At 39.1% G+C, this 23111-nt stretch overlaps 1 protein-coding gene across 2 annotated transcripts in view; it reads right to left on the bottom strand.

Annotated features, from left to right (window-relative positions):
* THSD7B (thrombospondin type 1 domain containing 7B) overlaps nucleotides 1-23111 on the bottom strand; it is a 484955-nt gene that overhangs the window by 98772 nt on the left and 363072 nt on the right. For both annotated transcript variants that reach the window (XM_074967286.1, XM_074967287.1), the window contains exon 15: nucleotides 15319-15497. In XM_074967286.1, coding sequence (XP_074823387.1) covers nucleotides 15319-15497 — 179 coding nt within the window. The remainder of the gene's footprint in view (nucleotides 1-15318; nucleotides 15498-23111) is intronic.

The raw sequence follows: 23111 nt of genomic DNA, 5'->3' as shown, positions 1-23111 counted from the left end.
TTAAGTTCCATTGATTCTGAATCCGTACATTAGCTTTACACATCTAGTAGATATTTTAATTTAGGGAGATTCTACCCTGATAGCAAATTTGTTTTGCAATCCACTATAATAACTGTCTTGCAGAGTGCACTAAGGTATCAGACTCAGTATGCTTATTATACTAAGTATGCGAAAGGAGTCAATAGTTTTGAGAGAGAGGGACAAATTTATGACGAGTTGCTTGTGATGGCAGGGGGCAGGAGTCAACAGTGCTGGGGCTCACTTCTGATTTGTGTCTTAAGGGCTTTAGCTGGCCTCTGGCAGGGGTCAGGAGGGATTTTGCTTCATACCCTCCACCCTCCATATATCTTCTTCCACTGAAGCATCAGGGATGGCCATGGAAGCAGACAGAACATTGGACGGGGTGTGCCAGGGCTCTGAGGTCACACTGAGCGACCTTTCTCTCTCAGGTGCTTGACTGGCTGGTTCTTGCTCACATGCTCAGGGTGTGGGTTCAGGAAGAAATTTTCCCCCAAGACAGATTGGCAGTGACCTTGAGGGGGCGGGGGGAGATATGCCTTCATCTGCAGCATGTGGGTACATGTCTCTTGCCGGGATTATCTGGGTATATTTCACTTAATCATTTCCCTTCTATTGCAGGGGCCTCAGGCATTCATGCACCTCAATCTCTCCTGTTCTCGGTCTGTAGCACGTAATAGTCTAGTCTCCTGTGGGCTGTAATCCTTTGGTCTAATATTGGTTGTTGGTTTTAGTATGTAGGTGTATCGTGGCTGATAAACAGGAGGGAAGAACAGATAATCTGGTGGTCCTTTCTAGGCTTAAACTCTATGACTTTCTGGGCCATCATAAAATAATGCTCGACATGGCCCTAACATCTGAAGAATGTTCACAATTCATTAGACTCAGCTAGTCCTACTTGTGGGAGAAAGTTCACAGATTTCTGGAGTTAAGGATTTGAAATGCAGAAAATAAATCTTGTTCTTGTCATGTTCCATACAGCAATTTCCAACCTCTGTGACACTGGCTTGTGTAACATCTCCTGGAGAATAGAAAGGATTCAAGAAAGTGCTGCCTAAATATAATAATGCTCATATGGCTAAGACACAAACACTGGAAATAGCTGACTCAAGTAACATGAATCATAGAATGATTAAAAGCCCTCATAACTTCCTTTTAATTGAGCAATAAATCACAACAGACTGTGCGAAAGTGCTGATTTATGTACACAGTACATAAAATGAGACAAGGCAGAATACACATCTTATTATACAAGAAGATCTCTTTTCATTCACATTTCATTAATGCATAAAAATCCACTTCTCTTTAGTTTCTCGACCTGTGGTTACACCCTGCAACATATTTATCTATAAGACAAACCAATATCTAGCTATCTAATAGTAAATTAGTGTGGATTAACCTAATTTGTCCTCTTCGAACATGTGAATCTTTAATTGTAACCTTTTATATGAACAATAAAAGACTATCTAGGGACTGAACTCTGTTTGGCAAAATAGTAACTGCCTCTACTAAGAAGTAAAAGCCAAAAGAGGTTAATCTCACAATACATTTAAACAATAAGACACAACAGGTGGTTTATGTTGGATGATGATGATTATCCAGCAGAAAAGCTCAGGTTAGGTTACAAGCCTAAAGAACCACTGAGTAAAATTTTACCCTTCACTTCATCCAAACTGTATGGGAATAAATGAGTGCAACTGATGCAGAGATCCCATGACTGCTTTTCTAGTGCGAATGCTGAAATATCAGCTATGAGAGGGCTCTGAAGAAGTTTTGCATTCCACTGCAGTTTAGGGATGGATTTCACTTCCCTGTCTTCTCCAATTCACACCCTCACAGAAGCCAAGTACCTGGAATCTTTGCCACTGGAGTGGATTTCATCTATATAGAAGGATCTATGCATTTAATCAACATCTTTGACACAGGAAAGACATTTGTCTATCCCTCAAAAAGCTGTAATTGGGCTTGCAGCTCCAAAATCATAATGCTGTTCTCTGTCTAGCAGCCTGTTAAGGCTGATGATCCTGATACTGTCATTGAAAAAGACGTCAGAGTTGAATATTCAGAGGCTATCTTAACTGTGCATGCTTAGTTGATGGCAAGTGAGGAACCATCTATACAGTCACATGATGATATATCAAGAGATGGAAAGCGTTCAATTTCACTTTATTTTATGCTGCAGCTTGGGAAAGGAAATCAAAAGAACAACACAGAAGGAGAATAATACTGTGTAATAAATGGATAAGACAAATAAAACTAAACAAGCATGAGTAGATTCATTTTTGGGTAATGAGCACAATAAATCTGTGTAAGATAAAAATATTAAAGGTATTAATTAGTACTAATGTACAGAGAATACAACAGCAACATTATCTACTTGAAATGACAAAACTGTAATCGTTTTAATGTTGACAATGGAAGTAATTCAGATGCTGTACATGGGTGTATACCTGACTTTTTAGTAAAAGTTCTGAGTGTTGGGTATTTGAATTAGTATAATTTATTTCTTCATGTTCATTCTCGTTATTTTGGACTAGTACACCTTAATTTCATATATATACACAGATTGTTAACAAGCTGACTATCAGAAAGTCCTGAGCTACATTGTTAGGGCAGATAGAACACAGACAGAACTTCTCTGCTCTGGAGAAGAGAGAGGAGAGAGAGATGTAGCCGTTGGGAGGGGCCAGAATGATAGCCACTGGTGAAGACGGGGAAGGTGACGGTGATGAGGAAGATAATGGCTAACATTTCAGGTTGTTCTGCAGGGGATGTTGTGAGTATGGATGTTCAGATGTACTTTCTGTGTTATCTCTGTCTACCTCACTGAGTTAGAGTGTGTGTGACTTTGCTAAATGTATTAATAAATTCTTTATTTGTAAATAAATGAGTTCCTATAGTGTGAGTGTTGCACTTCTGACATTGGGGTTCCCAGCTATCTAATAATTTTAATAATACTGGGCCTGACCTTGGGACAAGAAGCTGTCAACCCTCAAAGTGATAACTGGGAATTTTTATTCATAATCTGTAGATCAGGCTACAAGCCCCTTAATTTGAAGGATCCTCCAATTAAGGCAATTTAGGAGAAACGGTGAACAGAAAATATCTGAGTGTGTGTTTACATTGATTAATATAGAAAATATTAGAAAATATTAGAACAGTTTAGCTCTAAAAATGGTTTAATCCATGTACATGGATATGTGTATGTGTCTATGTATACGGAGTATTTCTGCCAGTTTTGCTAATGACAGGTTTCAGAGTAACAGCCGTGTTAGTCTGTATTCGCAAAAAGAAAAGGAGGACTTGTGGCACCTTAGAGACTAACTAATAACTAATAACTAATAAATTGGTTAGTCTCTAAGGTGCCACAAGTCCTCCTTTAGTTTTGCTAATGTCAGTAAAGATGGGAAGAAGTACCACATGGCAGAACTTAAATTGGAGATTTCAAAGCAGTAGAGGGAATTTAGCCACACGTCTTCCATTAAAATGAATTAAAAAGATGTGATTAAGTCTCTTGCACTGTTCTACCAAATCTCAGCCCAAGAACTAACATACATATCTACAATATAATCATTGCAAAAACTAGGTTTATTTAGCATGGAAAGGAGCACTGTGCACGGGACAGAAGATAAATGTGATAGCTCAGATACCTTTGTGTGTACCATGTGACTTTTGTTGCATTTTTAATAGTCACCACTGTACAATTAACTAGAAGCAATCGATGCCACAGGTGACAGTCAAAAACCTAGACTTTTTAGAAAAAAGGTTGGATAGTTTCCTGACTTCTTGGATAGCAGTAGTTGTGTAAGCTTAGTGCAATAACTCAAATTCTTCAGGGTAATTCCTGATCGCCTGCAGGGGCCTACTTCTTCACACTTGTCTCTTTCTTGCTTACACACACACTCATATGCCCACATACAACATTACACTGTGTTCATCATGGGGCAGATCCTTGGCTGGTGTAAACTGTCATCACTCCATTGAAGTGAATGGAACTACCAACAATTGACTTCAGCTCACCAGTTGAGGATTTGTCACATGTTTGTGTGTTACGTCTTTCTCTGAAGCCTCTGGATATCAGACTAGATTGAATAATAATTGAACCTGACAAGGTAAATCATACTGCATGTTCATATTCTATATATATTATATATAGAAGTCATTCCTTAAGAGATACCATATGTCATATTTGAGTCCAGAAGTCTTGCAAGGAACATTTAAGAGACTGAACAAAGAACCTCAACGTGGTATTACAGACTACTACAAAAATCACCTTTTAATTATACTGAGACTTCTTACACAGTAAAATCTCAAGTCACAGTGGGAGGACTTGATTCAGGATTCAGGTACCCTGTAATGTGGAAAAGTTTCCTGAGAACATTATTTTGTTCAGACTGTTTTATCCTTCCTGACATTATAAATGGCATTAGGTTTAAAAAGGTATAGTTTAAGGTCAGTTGTCATTTCTGTTAAATGCCTAGCTTGTCAGAAGTTTACTAATTTGCCATTTTAATTTAAATTTCATAGGAGTCAGTTACCTTGCTGTAGAGATGGTTTATTTTTCCTTTAAAATATTGATCAGATTGATTACATTGTTTTGTAGCTATAGACTGGATAAGGTTTGAGGAGGGTTGATTAATATTTGATGCTTTCTTGATCGACAGTGTAATTTTAAAAATCTTCCCTAGCTACAATGGTCTTTCTGATATAGGTGTGAGGAGGTCATCCAGTGGCCTGTACATAAAATAAGTATCCTGCTGTATTATAAAGAAAAGGGACTATTCCTGTGAGTAAGGATATAATCTAATGTAGAAGAAGCTTCATTACAGGGTAACATAACCATGTTTTTTCTGTATTGTACAAATGTAGAAAATCTTATATAGGCAGTGTAATTAAAAGCCATGCTTTGTAATACAGAGGAATATTCGCTTTAAACATAAATATGTCATAGGAATTTATTTCTCACTGTAGACTGGCGCCTTTAACCAAAATTACTCCCTCTTCCTCACAGCTTGCATTCTTCCCCCATAAAAAAAGACACTGCATTTTGAATACTGCAGTACTTTTAACTGAGCAGCATTCAGCTCTACAATGATACTGCGCTGGCTCAATTGAATTGGTGCAGGGTCCACAGAACCAATAGACTAGAATGTCAATAGGAACTTTAAATACCCTTGTATCTACACTGTATTTTGCCAAAGGAACAAATAGAATGGGTCAAACTCTTACTTATAAACCAATGGTGAAATGTGTCCAAGGGCAGAGATGACGCAAATGGCCCTGAATGCAGGAGTACTCCAGTAGTTCTCCTGAATGAAAGGATTGTGTGATATTCTTACCACAGAGAGAGCACTCATATCATAGATCCTGGCTTCCTCAACTGGCTCAGTCAGGGCAGTGATGCATGTGACCTCAGCATGCCCTGAGATCCCTCATACTAACTTCTTGCTGGTTTCTGAATTTAGCATCTGAGGAGCAGCCGGTATAACTACTGCTCCATTGTTTCTGAACAGCATCCATTTCATCCATGCTGGTTTATCTGACAATGTGAATGGGAGCACATTACATAGGCCCAGTCATGGTATAAAGATGTGTTCTTTCTGACTTAACTTGCTCTCCTTGTTTCATATCCTCATGAGCAAAAGTCTGGTGAGAATAAGTCTTGAAGTCAGTGAAATTTTCTTCACCAATATAGGAAAGCATGAATCATACCCATTCCAAAGATAACTTAGTGGTTCAAGAAAACACTGAAGACCTGATAAATGTCAAAACAAAGCTTTTTACCTAAATAAAATAATGTAACAATGTTTAAAAAATTGACAATGGAAAGGAAAGATGGTATTGTCGAAAAAACTAAGTTCTGAGAATCAGGAGACCTTGGGAACATCACATGCCTTAGTTTCCTCAGCTATAAAGTGGGGATAATATTTATCTGCCTCTCAGTACGGTTATGAAGCTTATTTCATTTATATGTGGAAAAAAATTGGAGTCCTTGGATGGAAGGTGTTACAGAACTGCAAAGAATTATAATTAATTTCTGTTATGTGCTGGTTGACTTAGAATATGGTCCAAAGGAATTGACACATCCCTCTTTTGTAGCCATTACAACACAAGCATGGTTACAGTGTCAATAAGAGAATCTTTAGACTTTTTTTGTTCTTTTACATATAACTATATGAGAAAGTAAAAACAAAGACAAAAAAATCCTACAATCTTACATTAAATTTACCAAAGCAAAGGACTTCATATATTTTCTCTCTCTTTGGCTCACCCTATTTCTAGATAATGCTATCACATCTGTTATCATATGTACAGAAAAGGTTACCCATGGTCCTCAGAATTCTGTAACACCAACCTAGAATACAACGGGGTGAGTTAAGGACAAACTGGCATCTTTAACTGTGCATGTACTTGCTTTTGTCCAAATCATAATTGGACTCGTGATTTTAACTGTGACATAATATTTACCTTTCAGAATGAGTTTGACTGTTTGTTCTCCAGAATGCAGAGACAAGGGGTATTGAATATTACACTGAAAAGACTTTGCAAAAAAGCATTAGAAAACTTTTTAAAGGAATGAACAGGAAAAAAAAGATTAAATCTGCTGCCAAGGAATAACTAAGGCATCAATCCTATTATGCTCCTTTGCTCCTAATACAAAGACAAGCAAGAGTAAGTTCAGCCTCAGTCTCAGCCATTGTCACACTGATTTATGACACACAGTCTTGCAACATGACATACTGTCCACTAGAGATTTGGCACAAACCAAACTTCTTTCCTTAAAAATACTGCCCAAACTAATTTAACTTCAGTTCCTGAGGTAAAATGATAATACCTTGTCTATGGGGCAAAGTGACCTTCTATGGCTGCCTTTTCATTTAGTGGCATTTCAGAATAAAACAATCTCGGTACATTTCCTACTCTGCTACTGTATTTTCTAGTGCATGGTCATAAAAAATATAGGACTTTTCCCCTCAAAAAAGCCAACACAGAATTTCAATCAGAAGATGCCATTACTGGCACATTTCCAATCCAACACAGAGAGAATTAAATACACAACTTCCTTTTACAACAACAAAAACTCTTGGAATGCACATTTAATTAAAGACTTTATAGGGATTTTAATAAATGGAGGAATGCAGTCTGGTCAACAGGGCAAGAGGTTGCCAGTTAGTACCTTTAGGTTCTATTCCTGGCTCGTCTCCTTGTTCCCTGTGTAACACTGGGCCAGTCTGTGCCTCTATCTAGTCCTTTGCAAGGTGATGATAGTAATTACTGTGAGGTAGATGAGTGTTAGGAGACATAACTAAGGTTTGTAAAGCCCCTTCAGATGCTCAGATAAAAGGCACTACAGAGCGTAAAAGTTAACAGGTATAATTATAGGGAAGTGTGAAAAAACTGCATAGCGTATAAAGTGAAACAAGTGTACTTTCCAAGAAATTGCTGAGCTGGGCAATTTTTGCATGGAAAATTAGTTCTCATGAATGAAAATGGGCCTATGCAATAGAAAACTGTTAGACTCCCTGCTTTGAGAAAATGTGAAAGCAAACCTACACCAAGAACTTTGTACCATCCCATCAGATTCACCAGTTTCCAAGCAGACTGCAAAATTATGAAAATCGAGTCATAAGTAAAAAGGCAACATCCTTGGTGGGAACAAGCTGAAGTATCTTTATATCCTTGGATCCTTCCATTTAAAAATAGCTATTGAAGTTGAATGCAGAATTTGTGGCTGCTGGGAGTTAAAGCGCCTTACACGGACCACTGTCCAGACTTATCCAATCAAGGATAAGTCTGTAATCTTCATGGAAACTGGCGAATCTGATGGGGTGGTACAAGGTTCTTGATGTAGGTTTGCTTTCACATTTTCACAAGGCAGGGGGTCTAACTAGCAGCCTATAAAGGTCAGGCTTTGCTTTCTTTCTCCACTCAGAGAGTGGATGGTTATCCTGATGGAAAATATATTGTATTCACTTCAAAAACTCATTTTAGTTTTAGCAAAAAAAAGTCTGTATGGAATACAGGATTTTTCAGGTTTTTTTGCCACTGAGAATTTTTTCCACAGAGCTATACAAAAAAAACACACAAATCATTTTTTCTATATTATTAAAAATGACTAAAATTGGAAAAAAATAGTATCTGTACTATAGTTCTATCTTTTTACTTTGGAAATAAGAGAAAAACATCTCTTTTTCTGTAGGAGAAATTGAGGTTAAGAGCAGGATTTAGGTACCTGAAACTGAACTGGACATGAAGAAAATCAAAGAAAGTACAATGGCAGAGCCAGCATGGAAAAAACACAAGGTTTCTTTCCCCAGTTAAGCAAAGCCAGAACTTGCAGTTTTTATTTCTCCCATCTCAACAAGGTTCTCAGTACAGCGTTCTATCAATATCAATGATGGTTCTTTTACTTACTGGGCAGCAGTGTACTGCATTCCATATATACTACATATAGTAGATAAAAGAAGCATATAAATAACTGCGTAAGGTTATTGTTATTGATACAATAGTCTATGATAGAGCACAGAAATGGTTCCATAGAATTCCTGTCCAATAAAAATGTAAGATCCACCTAATTGTGCTATCAGACAGGAGTCGGGGAAGGGTGCAACCAGCAGAATTCTGGTTTACATTTTTGTTAGAGCAGAACTGATTGCAGAAGCCAAGCCGGTCAGGCTGTACTGCATTGAGTGCTTTACTACAGATATTCTTGACATAGTTAAAGACCCTAATCATGCACTTACTGGAAAAAAAGAGTAAGCCTTAAACTGACCTCAGTTGCATGGAACACAGTCAAAATTAAGAGCATAAACATGAAATATATCTACTAGTCACAATCAACCAGTGAACAGATAGATACATGCAAGACGTTTTAACCCAGGTCCTGCAAATAAGGATTTGTATACAGGATGATGGCAGAAAAAGAGGAAAATGTTGCAGTGCTATCTGTCTGCTGCTCAAATCTTTCATTGTGCATGAATGCCATTGTTCCCTGAGAATGGCTGATTATACATAAGTATGCACCTTGTTCCATATGTTGACCTGAGATAAGACATGACATCTTGCTCCATTATAGTTACAGTTCTTACAACACCAGTTATATATATATTCTGCAGTGAGAGCAGGATTGCAGACAGTAGTACGCGGTAATGTCTATTATTTAAGGTTGCTCATTCCTTTGTCTCTTAGAGGTTGCTTTCAGAAACTGATAACTTTGGAATATTTTTATCTTTTGGGATGAAATTTGGCATATTTGTTGTTAGCCCAAAACCATTTTTTTCTAAAGTTTGAGTTAGAACAGTTCTATCATTTTCTAGAATGACAAGAGGATATAAAAATTCAAGCAGCCTTAACTTTGGCATATTCAAACTTCTGAGAGCTCTACTTCTAAACTGTAACATTTTCTTCATGTATTTTTTTTGGTATAGAATATATTTCAGAAGAAGCATATCTGTTGTAAAGTGTAAGGTACTTGTTCTTCTCATATTCTAATGTATCCACTGTCCTCTCTGGAGTGAACCCTTAAAAATGTCAGTGGTCCCTTCCAACCCTGATATTCTATGATTCAAAAAAAATAAAGCAGTAAATCTAAATTTCAACTACCAAAATATTTTCGTACTACATTTGGATCTAGTAAGACTACCGATTCCTGTAAAGAATATGTAGTTAAATATACACAAGCAATATTAAAGAATGCAGGAAATAGTTATTTGTTCTCAGCAGGGAAAATTAACTTGCCAACAATATATTTCTGAGCAATCAACAAAGAGATGATCCTTAGAATTCATGAGTCTTTAAAATAAGATGTATTTTTGTAGTAATCCCCAAAATGTATAAAAATATTCAAGTTATATACCCCCTCTAGTTTGTATTTAACCTTCCATCATGTAGAATTACATATTGAACAGCTTAGCAGCTGCATGCTGTGTAGCATATTTAAATAAGGGCCAAAAATGTTAAAATGTAAATGCTATGCAACTTCTAACATGCACAGCATGGCAGAGAATATCTGGCAACTAACCCCATAATCCAATCATCTGTTTAGAAACAATTGGTATTGAACTTTTACATGCTGTGTCCATTTAGTGTTGAAGGTATTGCAAAAACAATTTTTAGCACTTTGGGTCCTAACACCAAAGTGATACAGTATATTGCATGCGTTTGGTGTTAAAACACTGGCTGTACATTTCTTTAAAATGCCACAATTAATCTACTGATTTCACAGGGAAATATGTAGAGCAATTTAAGTGATAAGATGCATATATCAAATGATTAGATTAGAATACCTCACACACACAGCCCACAAGGATTTTGTTTTTTAATCTAACATGTATTAGAAAGGAACACAAAATCATAGCAGAAATCCACGAGGATCTGATTCATTCCACCGAATCTGTAATTCTCAGTTGGTTCCATGAATGAGAGGCAGAGACTTATCACAGCAGAATTAATTCTATTAATTCTGAATTAGTTTATTATATGTATTAGAGAATTAGTTTACTGTGAGAAAGGGCTCCACACTTTGAAAAAATAAACAACTATGAAGCAGACAGATGGTTAGAAGTTACGGCAAAGACTAACGGCCAATACAATGAGCTGCTGAATGCTTCCTGTAAGGTGCAGTGTCTCCTTGGGTCCTACAAGATTTAGTGGCACCCAATAACTTGAAGGGGCACAAAACATGTCATAGGATCACATGCTAAAATCCCTCCCTCTCCCCTAAAACTTTTTGGAACACCAAGGTTCTCCTGCAAACTCCACTGGGAAACCTGAGCCTAGGCCTGGTCAAAATATTCTGAAATAAAATTAGAGGAATATCAAGCAGGAGGAGAAAGGTGATATCACCTCTGTATAAAGTATTAGTGACACCATTACTGGATTGTTACATCAGTTCTGGTGTGTACACTTTTAAAATGATGTTGAAAAATTGGAAGACACTCAAGAAAGAGATACAAGAACCTTGTATTTAGTATGGTACGAAAAACATTCCTTATAATAAGAGAGTTAAGAAGCTTAATATATTTAGGTTATTGAAGAAAAAGTTAAGAGGCAAAATGATCAAAGTCTATCAGTAACCATTATCAGATACTAGATGGCTCTTTAAACTAGCAGACAAAGGCATAACAGGATCTCAGGGCTAGAAGTAGAAGCTAGAAAAACTGATCTCTAAAAATAATTGTAAATGAGGAATCATCATCCAATGGGGGTGTTCCTACTGGGGTCAAACAGGAAATTGTTCTGGCCCAATACTATTCAATATATTTATCGGTGATCTGAAAAACAACATAAAACCATTGCTGGTAAAGTTTGCATATGACAAAAAATTGGTAGAGTGTTAAATAATTATGTCAGGTCAGTCCTACAGAGGGACCTGGATTGGTTGGTAAACAGGCCTCACTTGAACAACATACATTTTAACACAGCTAAATGTAATCTAGGAACAGAAAATGTAGATCAGATTTATGGGAACTGTATAGAGCTGACTGGAAAATGTTTCGACTTTTTTTTTTTGGTCAAAATTTTCTGATTAATCAAAATGGAAATTTTCCATGGAGAAATGTCAATTTCAATGAAATTATGATGAAAACCAAGCAGGTTTCCTGCCAACTTGCCTACCCAGCTCCTTAGCAATCCACATGGTTCTAAGGTTCTCAGCAGCCTGGGCTCCCATTCCATTCCCCAGAGAATTTTGGTATTTTGGAATATCTGAATTAAACCAAATGTTGTAAAGCAAAAAACCTCAGCAAAATGAATTACAATTCTCTGCCCAGCTCTAGGACTTGATTTTGAAAAGCAATGACTCAGAAGAGGACTTGGTGGATAATCAACTGAACATGAGCACCCAGTGTGACGCTGTGGCTAAGACAGTTGTGATCCTTGGATGTATAAACAGGAGAATACTAAATAGAAGTGCATGGCATCAGAGAGATCATTACTGCAATATTTATTATAGTTCTTGTGTCCACACTTCAAAAATGATGTTGGCAAACTGGAGAGTTTGGAAAAGGGTTACAAGAATGATTTAATGATTAAAAATGTTTAACCTATATACCTAATGTAAAAGAAGGGTTAAGAGTTGTCTTGATCACAGTGAAAGTTTCTACATGGGCAGAAAATGTCTGTGTGTAGAGGCCTCTTTAATTTAGCAGACATAGGCATAACAAGAGCCAATGACTGGAAACTGAAGTCTGACAAATCTAGATTAGACCACTGGAGTAACTTTCTTAGGGATGAGATGGCTTCTTCAGCTTTTACAGTCATTAAATCAAGATTAGAGGTTAAATCCTGGCTCCACTGAAGTCAATGGCCAAACTCCCAATAACTTCAATGGGACCAGGATTTCATCCTCAATGTGTTTCTAAAAGATATGCTCTAACTCACCGCAAGTTATTTGACTTGATGCAGGAATTACTGGGTGAAGTTCTAGAGCTGGTATTATAAATAAGGGCAAACGAAATGATCACAATGGTCCCTTCTGGCCTTAAAATTTGTGAATGTGTGAAATCCAAATGGTCTTCCCTAACCATCAGTTGGGAAATACAAATCCTATTTTGGGACTAGTCATGATCATCACAGATAGCAATCTAACCTCATGCCACCTTACAGGTGTGCCTATTATCCAAGTGAAAGCTAGAGAATTCAATGTGGTTCTACTGACATCAGGACCTTCCATTCATAGGTCTATTCCAATGCACAGAGAAGTCAGTGGGAGTCTTTCCAGTGAATCCAATGGGCTTTAGATCATGTCTCAGATGCCTAGATAAGGAGGCAAAAAACTCAACCCCATTTAGCTCACTAACAGTCATGTTTCTTGGCAAGGATGATACACCAGTGAATCCCAAAAAGTCAGTAATTCTCAACTTTTGACTGTCTCTTTCCTTTAATTCCTTCTAAAAGGGGTTTGAAATTAGATAATCGAATAGGCAAGGGACCGGGAAAACTTTATAAAAATATATTTATTTTTAATAGACATCATCTACTGTGTCTGCGGGTGAGAAGAGTTCATATCCTTTCATTATGAAAGGAGCTTATTGTCGCTGTATGAGTTACTGTAGGATACCATTTTGCTTCTTCGGAGATCTGCCTGCTCTGTAAGTGAAAGCACTGAGGTATGGATATAATGAATCTTACCTGCATTCTCATATTATATTTCCTGGGACCCTACTGCTACAGTTAGACTGCCACCTTTGTATTTGGGTGTATAAAAAGCAATACAAAGATTTAAAAGGTTGTCTATATCTAGAAGGAGAAAAGGATAAATTTTGAATAACATTAAGCCACTTCTGAATCCAGGCTTTCAAAACTGTCATACAGAATACAGTTACTGCAGCCACAGTTGCAATTTAAATGAGTGGTTCCTCTAGCTGTGGGACCTGCAAGGTATTAGATAAAGAAAGACCTAAACAAATAACATTATTGCAAAGTTCCATATAATATATGTGTTTTTGTCCCTTTGCCAATTAATTTTGACAGACTGAACCTACTGAGATATGAGAGTAGGAAAAACTTTGAATAATGCTTGATCAATTTGATTTAGGGTAGAAGTGCGTAAAATCAATCAAAATAGTTATGAAAACACTATTAGTCTTGTTTCCACATATAACATTATTTAGGTAGCTGTTTCTAAAATGTTGAAGTTTTTTTAGGGTAATAATTCAGTTGTGGTATTTTTTTCCTGTAAAGCCATTCTTGGACATTAAACATATGCAGATTAACAGTAAAGGGCATTTCCATACATTACAGCTTTAATCAATACTGTATTTATTTTAATAACACTCATGAAACAGTCATATTTTCAGAGTGAGGTGAAGGTTTCTGTACACCTTCCATTCACTTCAATGGGAGCTACTGAATGCAACTTTGGCCCAAAGTGAGGTTACAAAGATGACTTTCAGAGTGAAAAATGAAGACAATGAAATCCTGTGAACCTGATTTACAATTAAAATGAATTTAAACTCTAATATTTAAAAGATAAATCTTGGTCTTACAACAAATGAGTAAATAGCAATTTGCTGGTGCAACATATGTAGTTAGATTGTATTTAGATTGTAAGCTCTTTGGGACAGGGACTGTCTTTTTGTTCTGTGTTTGTATAGTGGTCAGCACAATGGGGTCCTGGTCTGCAACGGGGCACCTAGGTTCTGCCACTATACAAATAATAAACAACAACAGTGGCAGTTGGGGCAGAATCTCAGTAACATGCAAATTGGGATACCCCAGACAAATGGCCTAGGGATGCTATTACAGGGCCTGGATATAGACAGGAGTAATGGATGTGCTTTGTCACTCTTCCCCACATACAGGTTTGTGGTCCATTGTATATGCACTCTGTATAGATCCACCATGGCTCTGCTAGACACACATCTAACCCCTAGTGCAGACATGTGCCAGGATGTGCTGCTCCCTGCTGTTTAGAGGGGTACAGAGTCCAAATCATAGGATCTGAATTTGTGTTGGATATGATGGGCTCAAGAGTGTGAAATTCCAGGGAATAATGTCAGGTATTGTATTTGACAGTACACAATTATAGTAAACTAAAGGACAGCAAAGGCACCTCTTACAAGAGATTTGTATTAATCTTGCCTTCTTAATTAGGTGATTGTCTCCAGGGGTGAAATAGAGTAAAGGTGAACATTTACAAATACCTGACATGAAAATTAAGGGAGAATTTATATTGATACTGAATGATTTTGTTGTGGTTCTCTTTGGAAACAAATAAAAAATAAGAGATGTATTAGTTATATATTATGATGTCAGCTTTAATAGACAATATCCTTTCACTGTATTAAATTACCACATTATCTGAAGAAATGCTTTCCTCCTAATTTTCCATCCGAAATAGTTTAGTGTTATATTTACATGCATTAGTGCACATTCCTGAAAATTATCTTGTAATTGTATCATAGTAACTTTATAGTACCTTTAAAAATAAATAATAATAGTTTGCACAATTCTAACCAGTAAGATTTAATTAGCAAAAAAATGTTATCTTTTGAAATATTTAAAAACAATTAAAGAAGACCAAGTTTTTAAATTATCAAGTCAGACATGATCAAAACCATTAAATTAAGATCAAAACTTAAGGCATGGAAGATTTTTTTTATCATACTTTGGAGTTTTTCTGAGAAGCATATCAAAATGAAATTTGAGGAGCTACCTCAGTAACTACTTTATGGAAACCACAAACTCTATCCACGAGCTATTTAGTTGAGAACAGTACTTATTTAATGGCTCCTTATAGTACACTGATCAAAGCAAAGATATTTCATAATATTTTATTGGCTACTTGATACACCTCACCTGATTCTTCAGATCCAGTGTTGGGCATGGACGACCTCCATTGTAAGGCTTTTCTTTAAGCCACTTGGATCGAATTTTCATTCCAGTTCCACAAGAAGAACTGCAAGTGGCCCAACTAGACCAGTCACTTAGTTTGCAATCAAATGGACAAGGAATTACACAAGATTCTTCAATGTATCCTAAAACAAAAATTCAGAAAGGACATCTTAGTCAAAGTGATATGATATAAACTGTATCTTTCTTTTCTTCACAAACTTTTCAGAGTATGTAAGGAACAGTTTGAGAACCATCTAACTAGAAATACTCTATAGGACTAACTAGAAATGTTCTATAGGACAGAAGAAAATGAGAAGATATTATAAAAGTGTTACAAATATTGAGGGGAGAATTAAAGATAAATCCAGTTAACAATAACAGTTGTTACACTGGTATCAAGAGAAGAATCAGTGTATCCTGAAGATACTTTTCTTGACACTTAATTATGGCAGCATTGGCTAGAGCTAACAGTGGCTAGGATTTATTTTTAAAAAATGAACAATCTCGTGGAAGACTTGATAAACTTGAATAATACTGAAGAGAACGTAAGGAGAGTTACCCTGAAAATAAATAACTACTGGAAGTAACCGCTAGGTGGCAGTTGCGTACCTTATAAGAAGCTGCACAAAAATAAGTTAACCCTAGGGGACTGCGTGCGCACCCTAGATCTAAACATACATAGTGTTCTCTGTCTTTGGTCACTGGGATGGAACTAGCTGCCCACATATGTTCTTGCTCATTTTACTGCAAATTGTATTCTTCCTCTACTTTTATTCACCTGTTTTCATGTCTGTGGATGTTATTTTGGTTTAAACATGAGATTTTGTATGGGGTAGGGGATCACAAGAGAATGGAACTGGCCACAACAATACACCACTGGCTGCAGGATCAGCCACTGTATCAGAAGGCCCACGCATGCTAACAGCAGAGAACGTAGTGATGGAAATGGTGACGCAAACAGCTGAGTGACACCTCTGCTCTATCTCTGAGCCTTTGTTTTCCATACTTTCCCTTTAGTGTTTTCATCCTGCCTATCCCCTCTGCACATTCTTTGCACTATACAATACTGGATTTTCTTACTTTACTGATTGTGCTAGTGCTAATTTAATGTGCTCCTATTGGCAGGCATCCCTGGCCAATAACAGAGACCAAGACAGCCAAATGGTCATGGAAACAGCTCATTTGTCCATTCAGGGACAAGTCTCTGTGCTCCAGGGGGGAAAAGGACTGCCAATTGTTGCAGAGGGATGCAAGAGAGTAAGTTCCTTGCACCCTCCCTGTCTTGCCTATATCTGGAACAGCCAGGCACAATCTGGTCTTAAGGAAATATTCATCTCCCAAAATAACTTTATTATAATGTACTAGAAAAATAATCCACTTGTCTGTCGAATCTGAATCCTATGGAGCTAGCATGACACCAGCTGAAATACTATCTACACTGTGAGCCAAAATGTACAAGCCAGAACCAATATCTGCCATTCTGTAAGTCTGGAGAAGATGGAAATAAACACACAGGTCATCCTTAGGAGGTGCCTTTTAGCCACTATCAGTGGCAAGGAAACACCAGTGACACAGAGCTGCACAAACTCTGTACTGATGTGGGAGAAACAGCTCATATGAGACACAACAGTGTAAACGTCAACGGTCTCTGTTTTAAATGGATTTTATATTGAAGTTGCAAAGCAAACTTTCTGCTTTGAGATGGAAAACACAAGTTGTGAACTCTCACACAGTAAAGGCCAGGAACAACTTTACCTAGTTAACCAGTCCCTTAATTCTTGTTTCTGAAAAAACTAGGCTGACAGCTGTTATGAGATCGATTTGAATGTATTTTGAGAACTAGAGAAAGGACGTGTGTGAGAACAGTGGGTGAATGATTTATTAGGCAATTAATTATTTTTATGGATTGTTGAAGTCTACAACAGCTGCTGAGGCCATTTGATATAATTTGGCTATTAATTCCAGAGGTGTAGGCAGGACAACTTCCCCAAGACTTGCCGTTTTTTTTTTCTTCTTCACCCTTTTGATGTTTTTGAGGCCCATATAATCTGTGATTACAGCAATAGACAGTTGAAGGAAAGTGCTGGTTAAAGGGGAATTTTCAAAGCTAACCACAGGCTAGAGCTTCATGACTTTGAGGAGACTGGACCAGGTTGTCAGGGTCAGAGATGTGTTTTCTGCCTAATATGTTCAGGGACCTCTTGTGAGAGAACTTGAGCTGGGGCAAGTTGGAATCACAGCTATGAAGACCAAAGTGAATGCAGAAGGTTGTATGCTCTTTTGTGTATTCCCTTTTGGAGTTTGACAGCTCCTGGAACACAGAACTGAACCTTTAGGGGTCCTCCCCCAATACTACAGCAACCATGGCTCCAGAACCTCCAGATATAATTTCCCAGCCTGCTTAGGGTCCGGGTCGGGGACAGAATAGACTGGAAACTCCTAGAAAAGCCAATGAGGAGCTTTGGATGGAGTGATTTATAAAGACCCTTTGCTGGGCCAATGAGGAACCAGGACTGTGGAGTCCCTCAGTGGGAGGGAACAGGCTTCCTCAGAGACAAAGGGAATAGTTTTGTTTCATTTTTGGATTGAGTTTCTATCTGGGAGAGGAGCTGCACAGCCTTGGCTCCCACTGCCTACACAAAGTGGGACTTCAAACTATTTTGAGATCTAGCATGTGATTGGGGAGTGCCAGCCCTGTGGAGTCTAGTGATAAATGGTGGCAGAGAACCAACCCAGTTCCGGCTACCTAGAGCCAGTTGAGACCTCCACATAGTCCCTGAGGGCATCACCGGTGACGGTCTGGTTCTTCCTGAGAGGTCTTTCACTATTCTGTCTAGTTGCTTGAAGTCTCCAATTTGTGCTGTTGCTTCTGCCACAGCAGCCTTCTCTTTGAACCCACGGATTTCTATCTTGCCTGCATCTCTTCTGTATTTCTTTGTCCTTTTCTCTATATCTTACATCTGCCTCTGAAAGTGTTCCTGTGTCTTGCATTGTTCCTTTTTTGCCTTGAGATCTCTCCTTTCACTAATCATTGCCCAGGGTCCAGATGTAATCCAGGCATCTTTCTTCTGCCCTCTTTGTCGGCCAACTACTTCCTCCACTAAAGCGACTAGAATCTTCTTCCAGACTTTCATCAGCCTGGACCTGTAAAACACTGGAAAGACTGCTAAATGGCAGTCGGGAATCTATCTGCTTTTCTTTGTCCTGGAACTGCTCTATTGCTATAATAATACTCTTTTTGTCTGACTTTGGGATCTTTTTAAATCTGAGTTGTAACGTTGTAACTAAAAGATGACTCTGACATCTCTCAAAGGAGATGCCAATCTCTTTGTGCTCACATAATCTATCTGGTTGACAGTCACTTCTGGTGATCTCCCTGGGAGCTTGTGAATCCTCTTGTACTGGAAGAGATGTAGCAACCTAGATAGGTTCCCTTTGGTTCTCACACTAACCATGCACTCCTCAGCAGCCCTCCCTTCTTCACTCCTTATGAGGTACCTGACTTAAGTTTCTACCTGCACTTACATACTGAGTTTTTATTAATCTCAGATTCTGCCTTCCTCAGAAGGGAACTTTTCAGAATTAGAATTCTTGTTTCTGCTTTTTGGTTGGCATAAAGCAATTATATTATTAATATCACAATTAATATCATACGCTAGCACTCTAACCCCTGAATCACCCTCTCTTTCCTGGTCAGAAAATGGAAAACAGTTTCATAGATTTTTCTTCTTTTTTTAATAAAAATGTTTTTCAGTGGAAATATGCCACTCAGAATAGTAGTGTAAAGCCAATGCATACAGCAAATATTGTATTCAAAGGATCTCACCGTAGACTTGATTATGTCTGAGTTTTTAACAAGAAGGATGTCCCCATTCAACATCAGGGTGACAGTCACAGCAGTTGAAGGCTAGAGGTAGACTTTCTCCAAAAGCCCTGTATGACAGGATAGCTGACCCTGTGGATAGACTAAGCCCAGCTCCCCTGAATCGGAGCAGGTGAGCCCAATCCAACTAATTAAAGAGGGCTGGGCTACACCTGGGCAGCTGGAGGGAGGAAAGACTAAGACAGGCTGAGCCCTGGGGAGGGAAATCCACACTGGCACAGAGTTAGCTCCTATGGTGGGTCCCTGGCGCCATGAGCCAGAGGCTCAGGGAAGTAGCCCCATGCTGCTGCGCCAGGAAGAGAGTACAGCTGATTGCCAGAGATCTCTGGGAGGCGTGGCCTGAAGCCTGGGGCTACAGACAGAGTTCAGACTATTTTCTGAATATTTGTTAACCTGTTAAGAGAGTAAACCTCCTTGTTTAGAACTGGGTGTGGCAGTACATGCTTTGGAGCCAGGGAGAAGCTTGACCTATGATACCATCAAACACTGCTTCTGAATACTCTAGATATGCCACCGCTGAGCTATGCAAGGTACCCCACGCCAAAGATTGAACCTGCTGATTCTGCAGTGTTCCAATGATGTAAGCAGAGTCAGGATGAGCTCCACCCTGACATCTGGTGGTGAGGTGTGGCAAGTTGTGGAAAAGAACTTCAGGGGCCGATCTCATTTGCATAGGCACACCCACTGCGCCTAGAATGAGGCCATAGCTGCCCAAATGGTCACTTTGGCTGCTGTGGGAACCCCAGTGTCTCTGTTATTGGGGCAGGAAGAATAAATTGTTATTACCCTGATTATGGGAACTGTGCTTGGAACTGTACTTGGCCTTTTGCTATGATGGAGGGACTCACCGTCAACTAAGTAGCACTCGCTAGGCAAGGGTCATGGGTTCCAAAGCTCTGTGAATTGAGAGAGATTGGGGACAACTATTAATACTTGGTGGTATGGGCCCCCTGGTGAGGGCCTTACATGCTAATTGCACTTCCTCCTCTCTCCACTGTGGAATATCAGAGCTAATTTTGATTCCATTAGGAGTCTAGTTGCAGGCTGCTGAGCTCACTTTGGGCTAATGGTGTACCAGCACTGAGGCTCCCCTACTACAAGCTGAATTCACCAAAGAGCTGAACTGACTAAGAGCTGAAATCACTGAGCCTTGTGTTAAGTAGTGGGGGAGTCTGAAGATATATTGTGGAGCAGTTTGCAGGACGGCTGGAGTGCCTTGTGGACAGGCTGGTGGAGCAGTTCATAGGACGGCAGGAGCTGCTTGTGGGACATTGAGTGGAGGAGTTCGTGGACCGGCTGGTGGAGCAGTTTGTGGGACAACGGGAGCTACTTGTGGGATGCGGAGCAGAGCAGTTCGTGGATTGGCTGGTGGAGCAGTTCGTGGGATGGCGGGAGCTGCTTGTGGGACGCGGAGCGGAACAGTTCGTGGACCAGCTGGTGGAGCAGTTCGTGGGACGGCGGAAGCTGCTTGTGGGACGCGGAGTGGAGCAGTTCGTGGACTGGCTGCTGGAGCAGTTCGTGGGACGGCGGGAGCTGCTTGTGGGACGCGGAGCTGGTGGAGCGGAGCGGAGCCCTATGGAGCTGCGGGGCAGTCAGCTTCAGATCATGTAAGATGCCCCTCACCTCTCTTCTCCCCCCTGATCTCCACCCAGGTTGGGAGGTAAAGCTCTGCAGATAAACTTTCGAACTCTGGGGCTGCCCTGACCAGGGACAGAGACTTTTGGGTCATTGGACTTTTGGGACTTTGGGTGATTTCGGGTTGCTGGACTCAAGAACCAAAGGGAAAGGACATGACCCAATTTGCTTGGGGTGGGTTTTTGCTCATGGGTTGTGTTATGAATCCTGTTGGTAGTGTTTCCCCAACATAATGCCACATTGTTTCTCTCTGTTATTAAAAGGCTTTTTGCCACACTCAGACTCTGTGCTTGCAAGAGGGGAAGTATTGCCTCTTGGAGGTGCCCAGCAGGGGTGGTATATATTTGTCCCAGGTCACTGGGTGGGGGCTTGAGCCGGTTTTGCATTGCGTTATTGGAATGGATCCCCTAGATATTGAACCCGGCCCTTGTTGCTGCCAACTCTGACGGGCAGAAGGGTTACACAGTAATAGAAGTACCACTTCCTTTAATTGAAGTTTCCCTCTTTTTTATTTTTTAACTGGAGGCAGACAATAAGGGTGACAGCTGCAGAAATTTTTCTGCAATAGCTCCTACTGTAACTCTTACATAAACCTGCATGACTGTTCCACTTAAAACATACACTATTTTAGATTGTTACAGTCTGATCTATAGCTTTATATTTGCTTGTGTTGAGCAGCCTTTTCATTTATTATTCCAAAGCCATCTGAATTAGTCATCGTTTTTCATCATTTGCTACTTGCTACTCTTTCACTTTCGGTGTTAGTGGCAGATTTTGAGATCTTTGGATTTTGCATGCCCCTTATTCTTATATTATATAAACAACATAGGGGTTAAAATGGACCCCTGGGATATCTCACTACTATTATTGTACCAACTAAAGAGGCTGCCATTCAAAGCAATTTACAATGAATTATGAAAAGAAAAAGAAACTTTGCCAGTGATAGATTTTTGTAAATCACATTTTAGGCAGAACTGGAGCTCTTTTAAAATGATGTGAAATATCAATTTTATTGGCTGTGTGACAGCCCAGGTAATTAATTTTCAATAGAAACAAAAAGTGCTTTGTTTCAAAGTAGGATTAACCAGAAAGGTTATCAACTGATCTGTGGATGCAAAATGGACTAAGGCTTTAAACAGTATTTACAAGTATGAGGTCTAGAGAAAGACCAATATTTATAACCAATATTTATATGGCATTAGAGAGGAGTAGGGAATATGAATATAACAAATAAAACTGAAGAAATCAATGGTATTTCTTTCCCATACAGCTAAATTGGGATCCTTCACCAGACCTCTGAACTGCGGAGGCTTCCTAGTGTTGAAAGTCCAATTTATTCTATTTTGCTTTCAGTGATAAACTGATAATCCCTCCCCACAGATACTATGTATAAATCCTGATGGCGGTACCAGTAGAATAATGCCAAAGCAGAACCAGTTCTCAAGACTGAGCAATATTTCACCATCAAAGGAAGCAGAATGACAATTTTCTTTTCCTGCTCTTGTCCTTGCAGACAGTTACTATTTGCTTTGTTAACCACTTACAGGTTCATATGCTGAGGTCCCTATGTTCAGAGATTGCAGTGGATACACATTTCTTTACAAAAATCTATATGTGATAAACAGCTATCCTCAGAGGGGCTTAAAAGTATAAAGACTTGTTTATGGGTGTCCCTTCATTGGAATTCAGTGAATTAAATGTTTCTAGCCAGATGGCTTCCCAAATGTCTCCAACCCCAAATGAATAAGCCAGCTTTTGCTGGCCCGGTTGACCACTAGACCAGCTTCTTTAGGATGGGAGAATTGTGGAAGCTAGTTAGTCTCTCCTGTGTGTTACCTAGCAGCTCTGTGTTCTTGGGGAACCAGGCCACAGTACTCAGCCTGTCTGACTCACAAAAGACCTCCCCACACCAGCCTCTATTTGAGCCAAATCTGCATCAGAAGAAAGACTTACAAAAAGCAATGAAAAGGCAGTGGGAGATGCACCTAAACTGCTGGGATAAGGATGACGGGATTAAGAAAACTCCCTTAGCCTCATTTGCATCAAACATGGGACAAGGAGGCAGCTCTATTAGCATATAGAATGGAGAACAGAGATTCCAAGGCAAGAAACCCACGGAACCCTGGGACCAGAAAAGCAGGGAAGCACTGCATGATAGGGGATCTCTGCCCCAGATGTTAATGAACTCATGCCTGCACACACCCAGCTCAGTAGTTATCAGACCAATTCTACTAATAAA

This window comes from Natator depressus, chromosome 11, assembly GCF_965152275.1.
Source record: "Natator depressus isolate rNatDep1 chromosome 11, rNatDep2.hap1, whole genome shotgun sequence".
Lineage (NCBI taxonomy): Eukaryota > Metazoa > Chordata > Testudines > Cheloniidae > Natator > Natator depressus.
The sequence above is the reverse complement of the archived record's forward strand: the minus strand, read 5'-3'. Positions and strand labels throughout refer to the sequence as shown.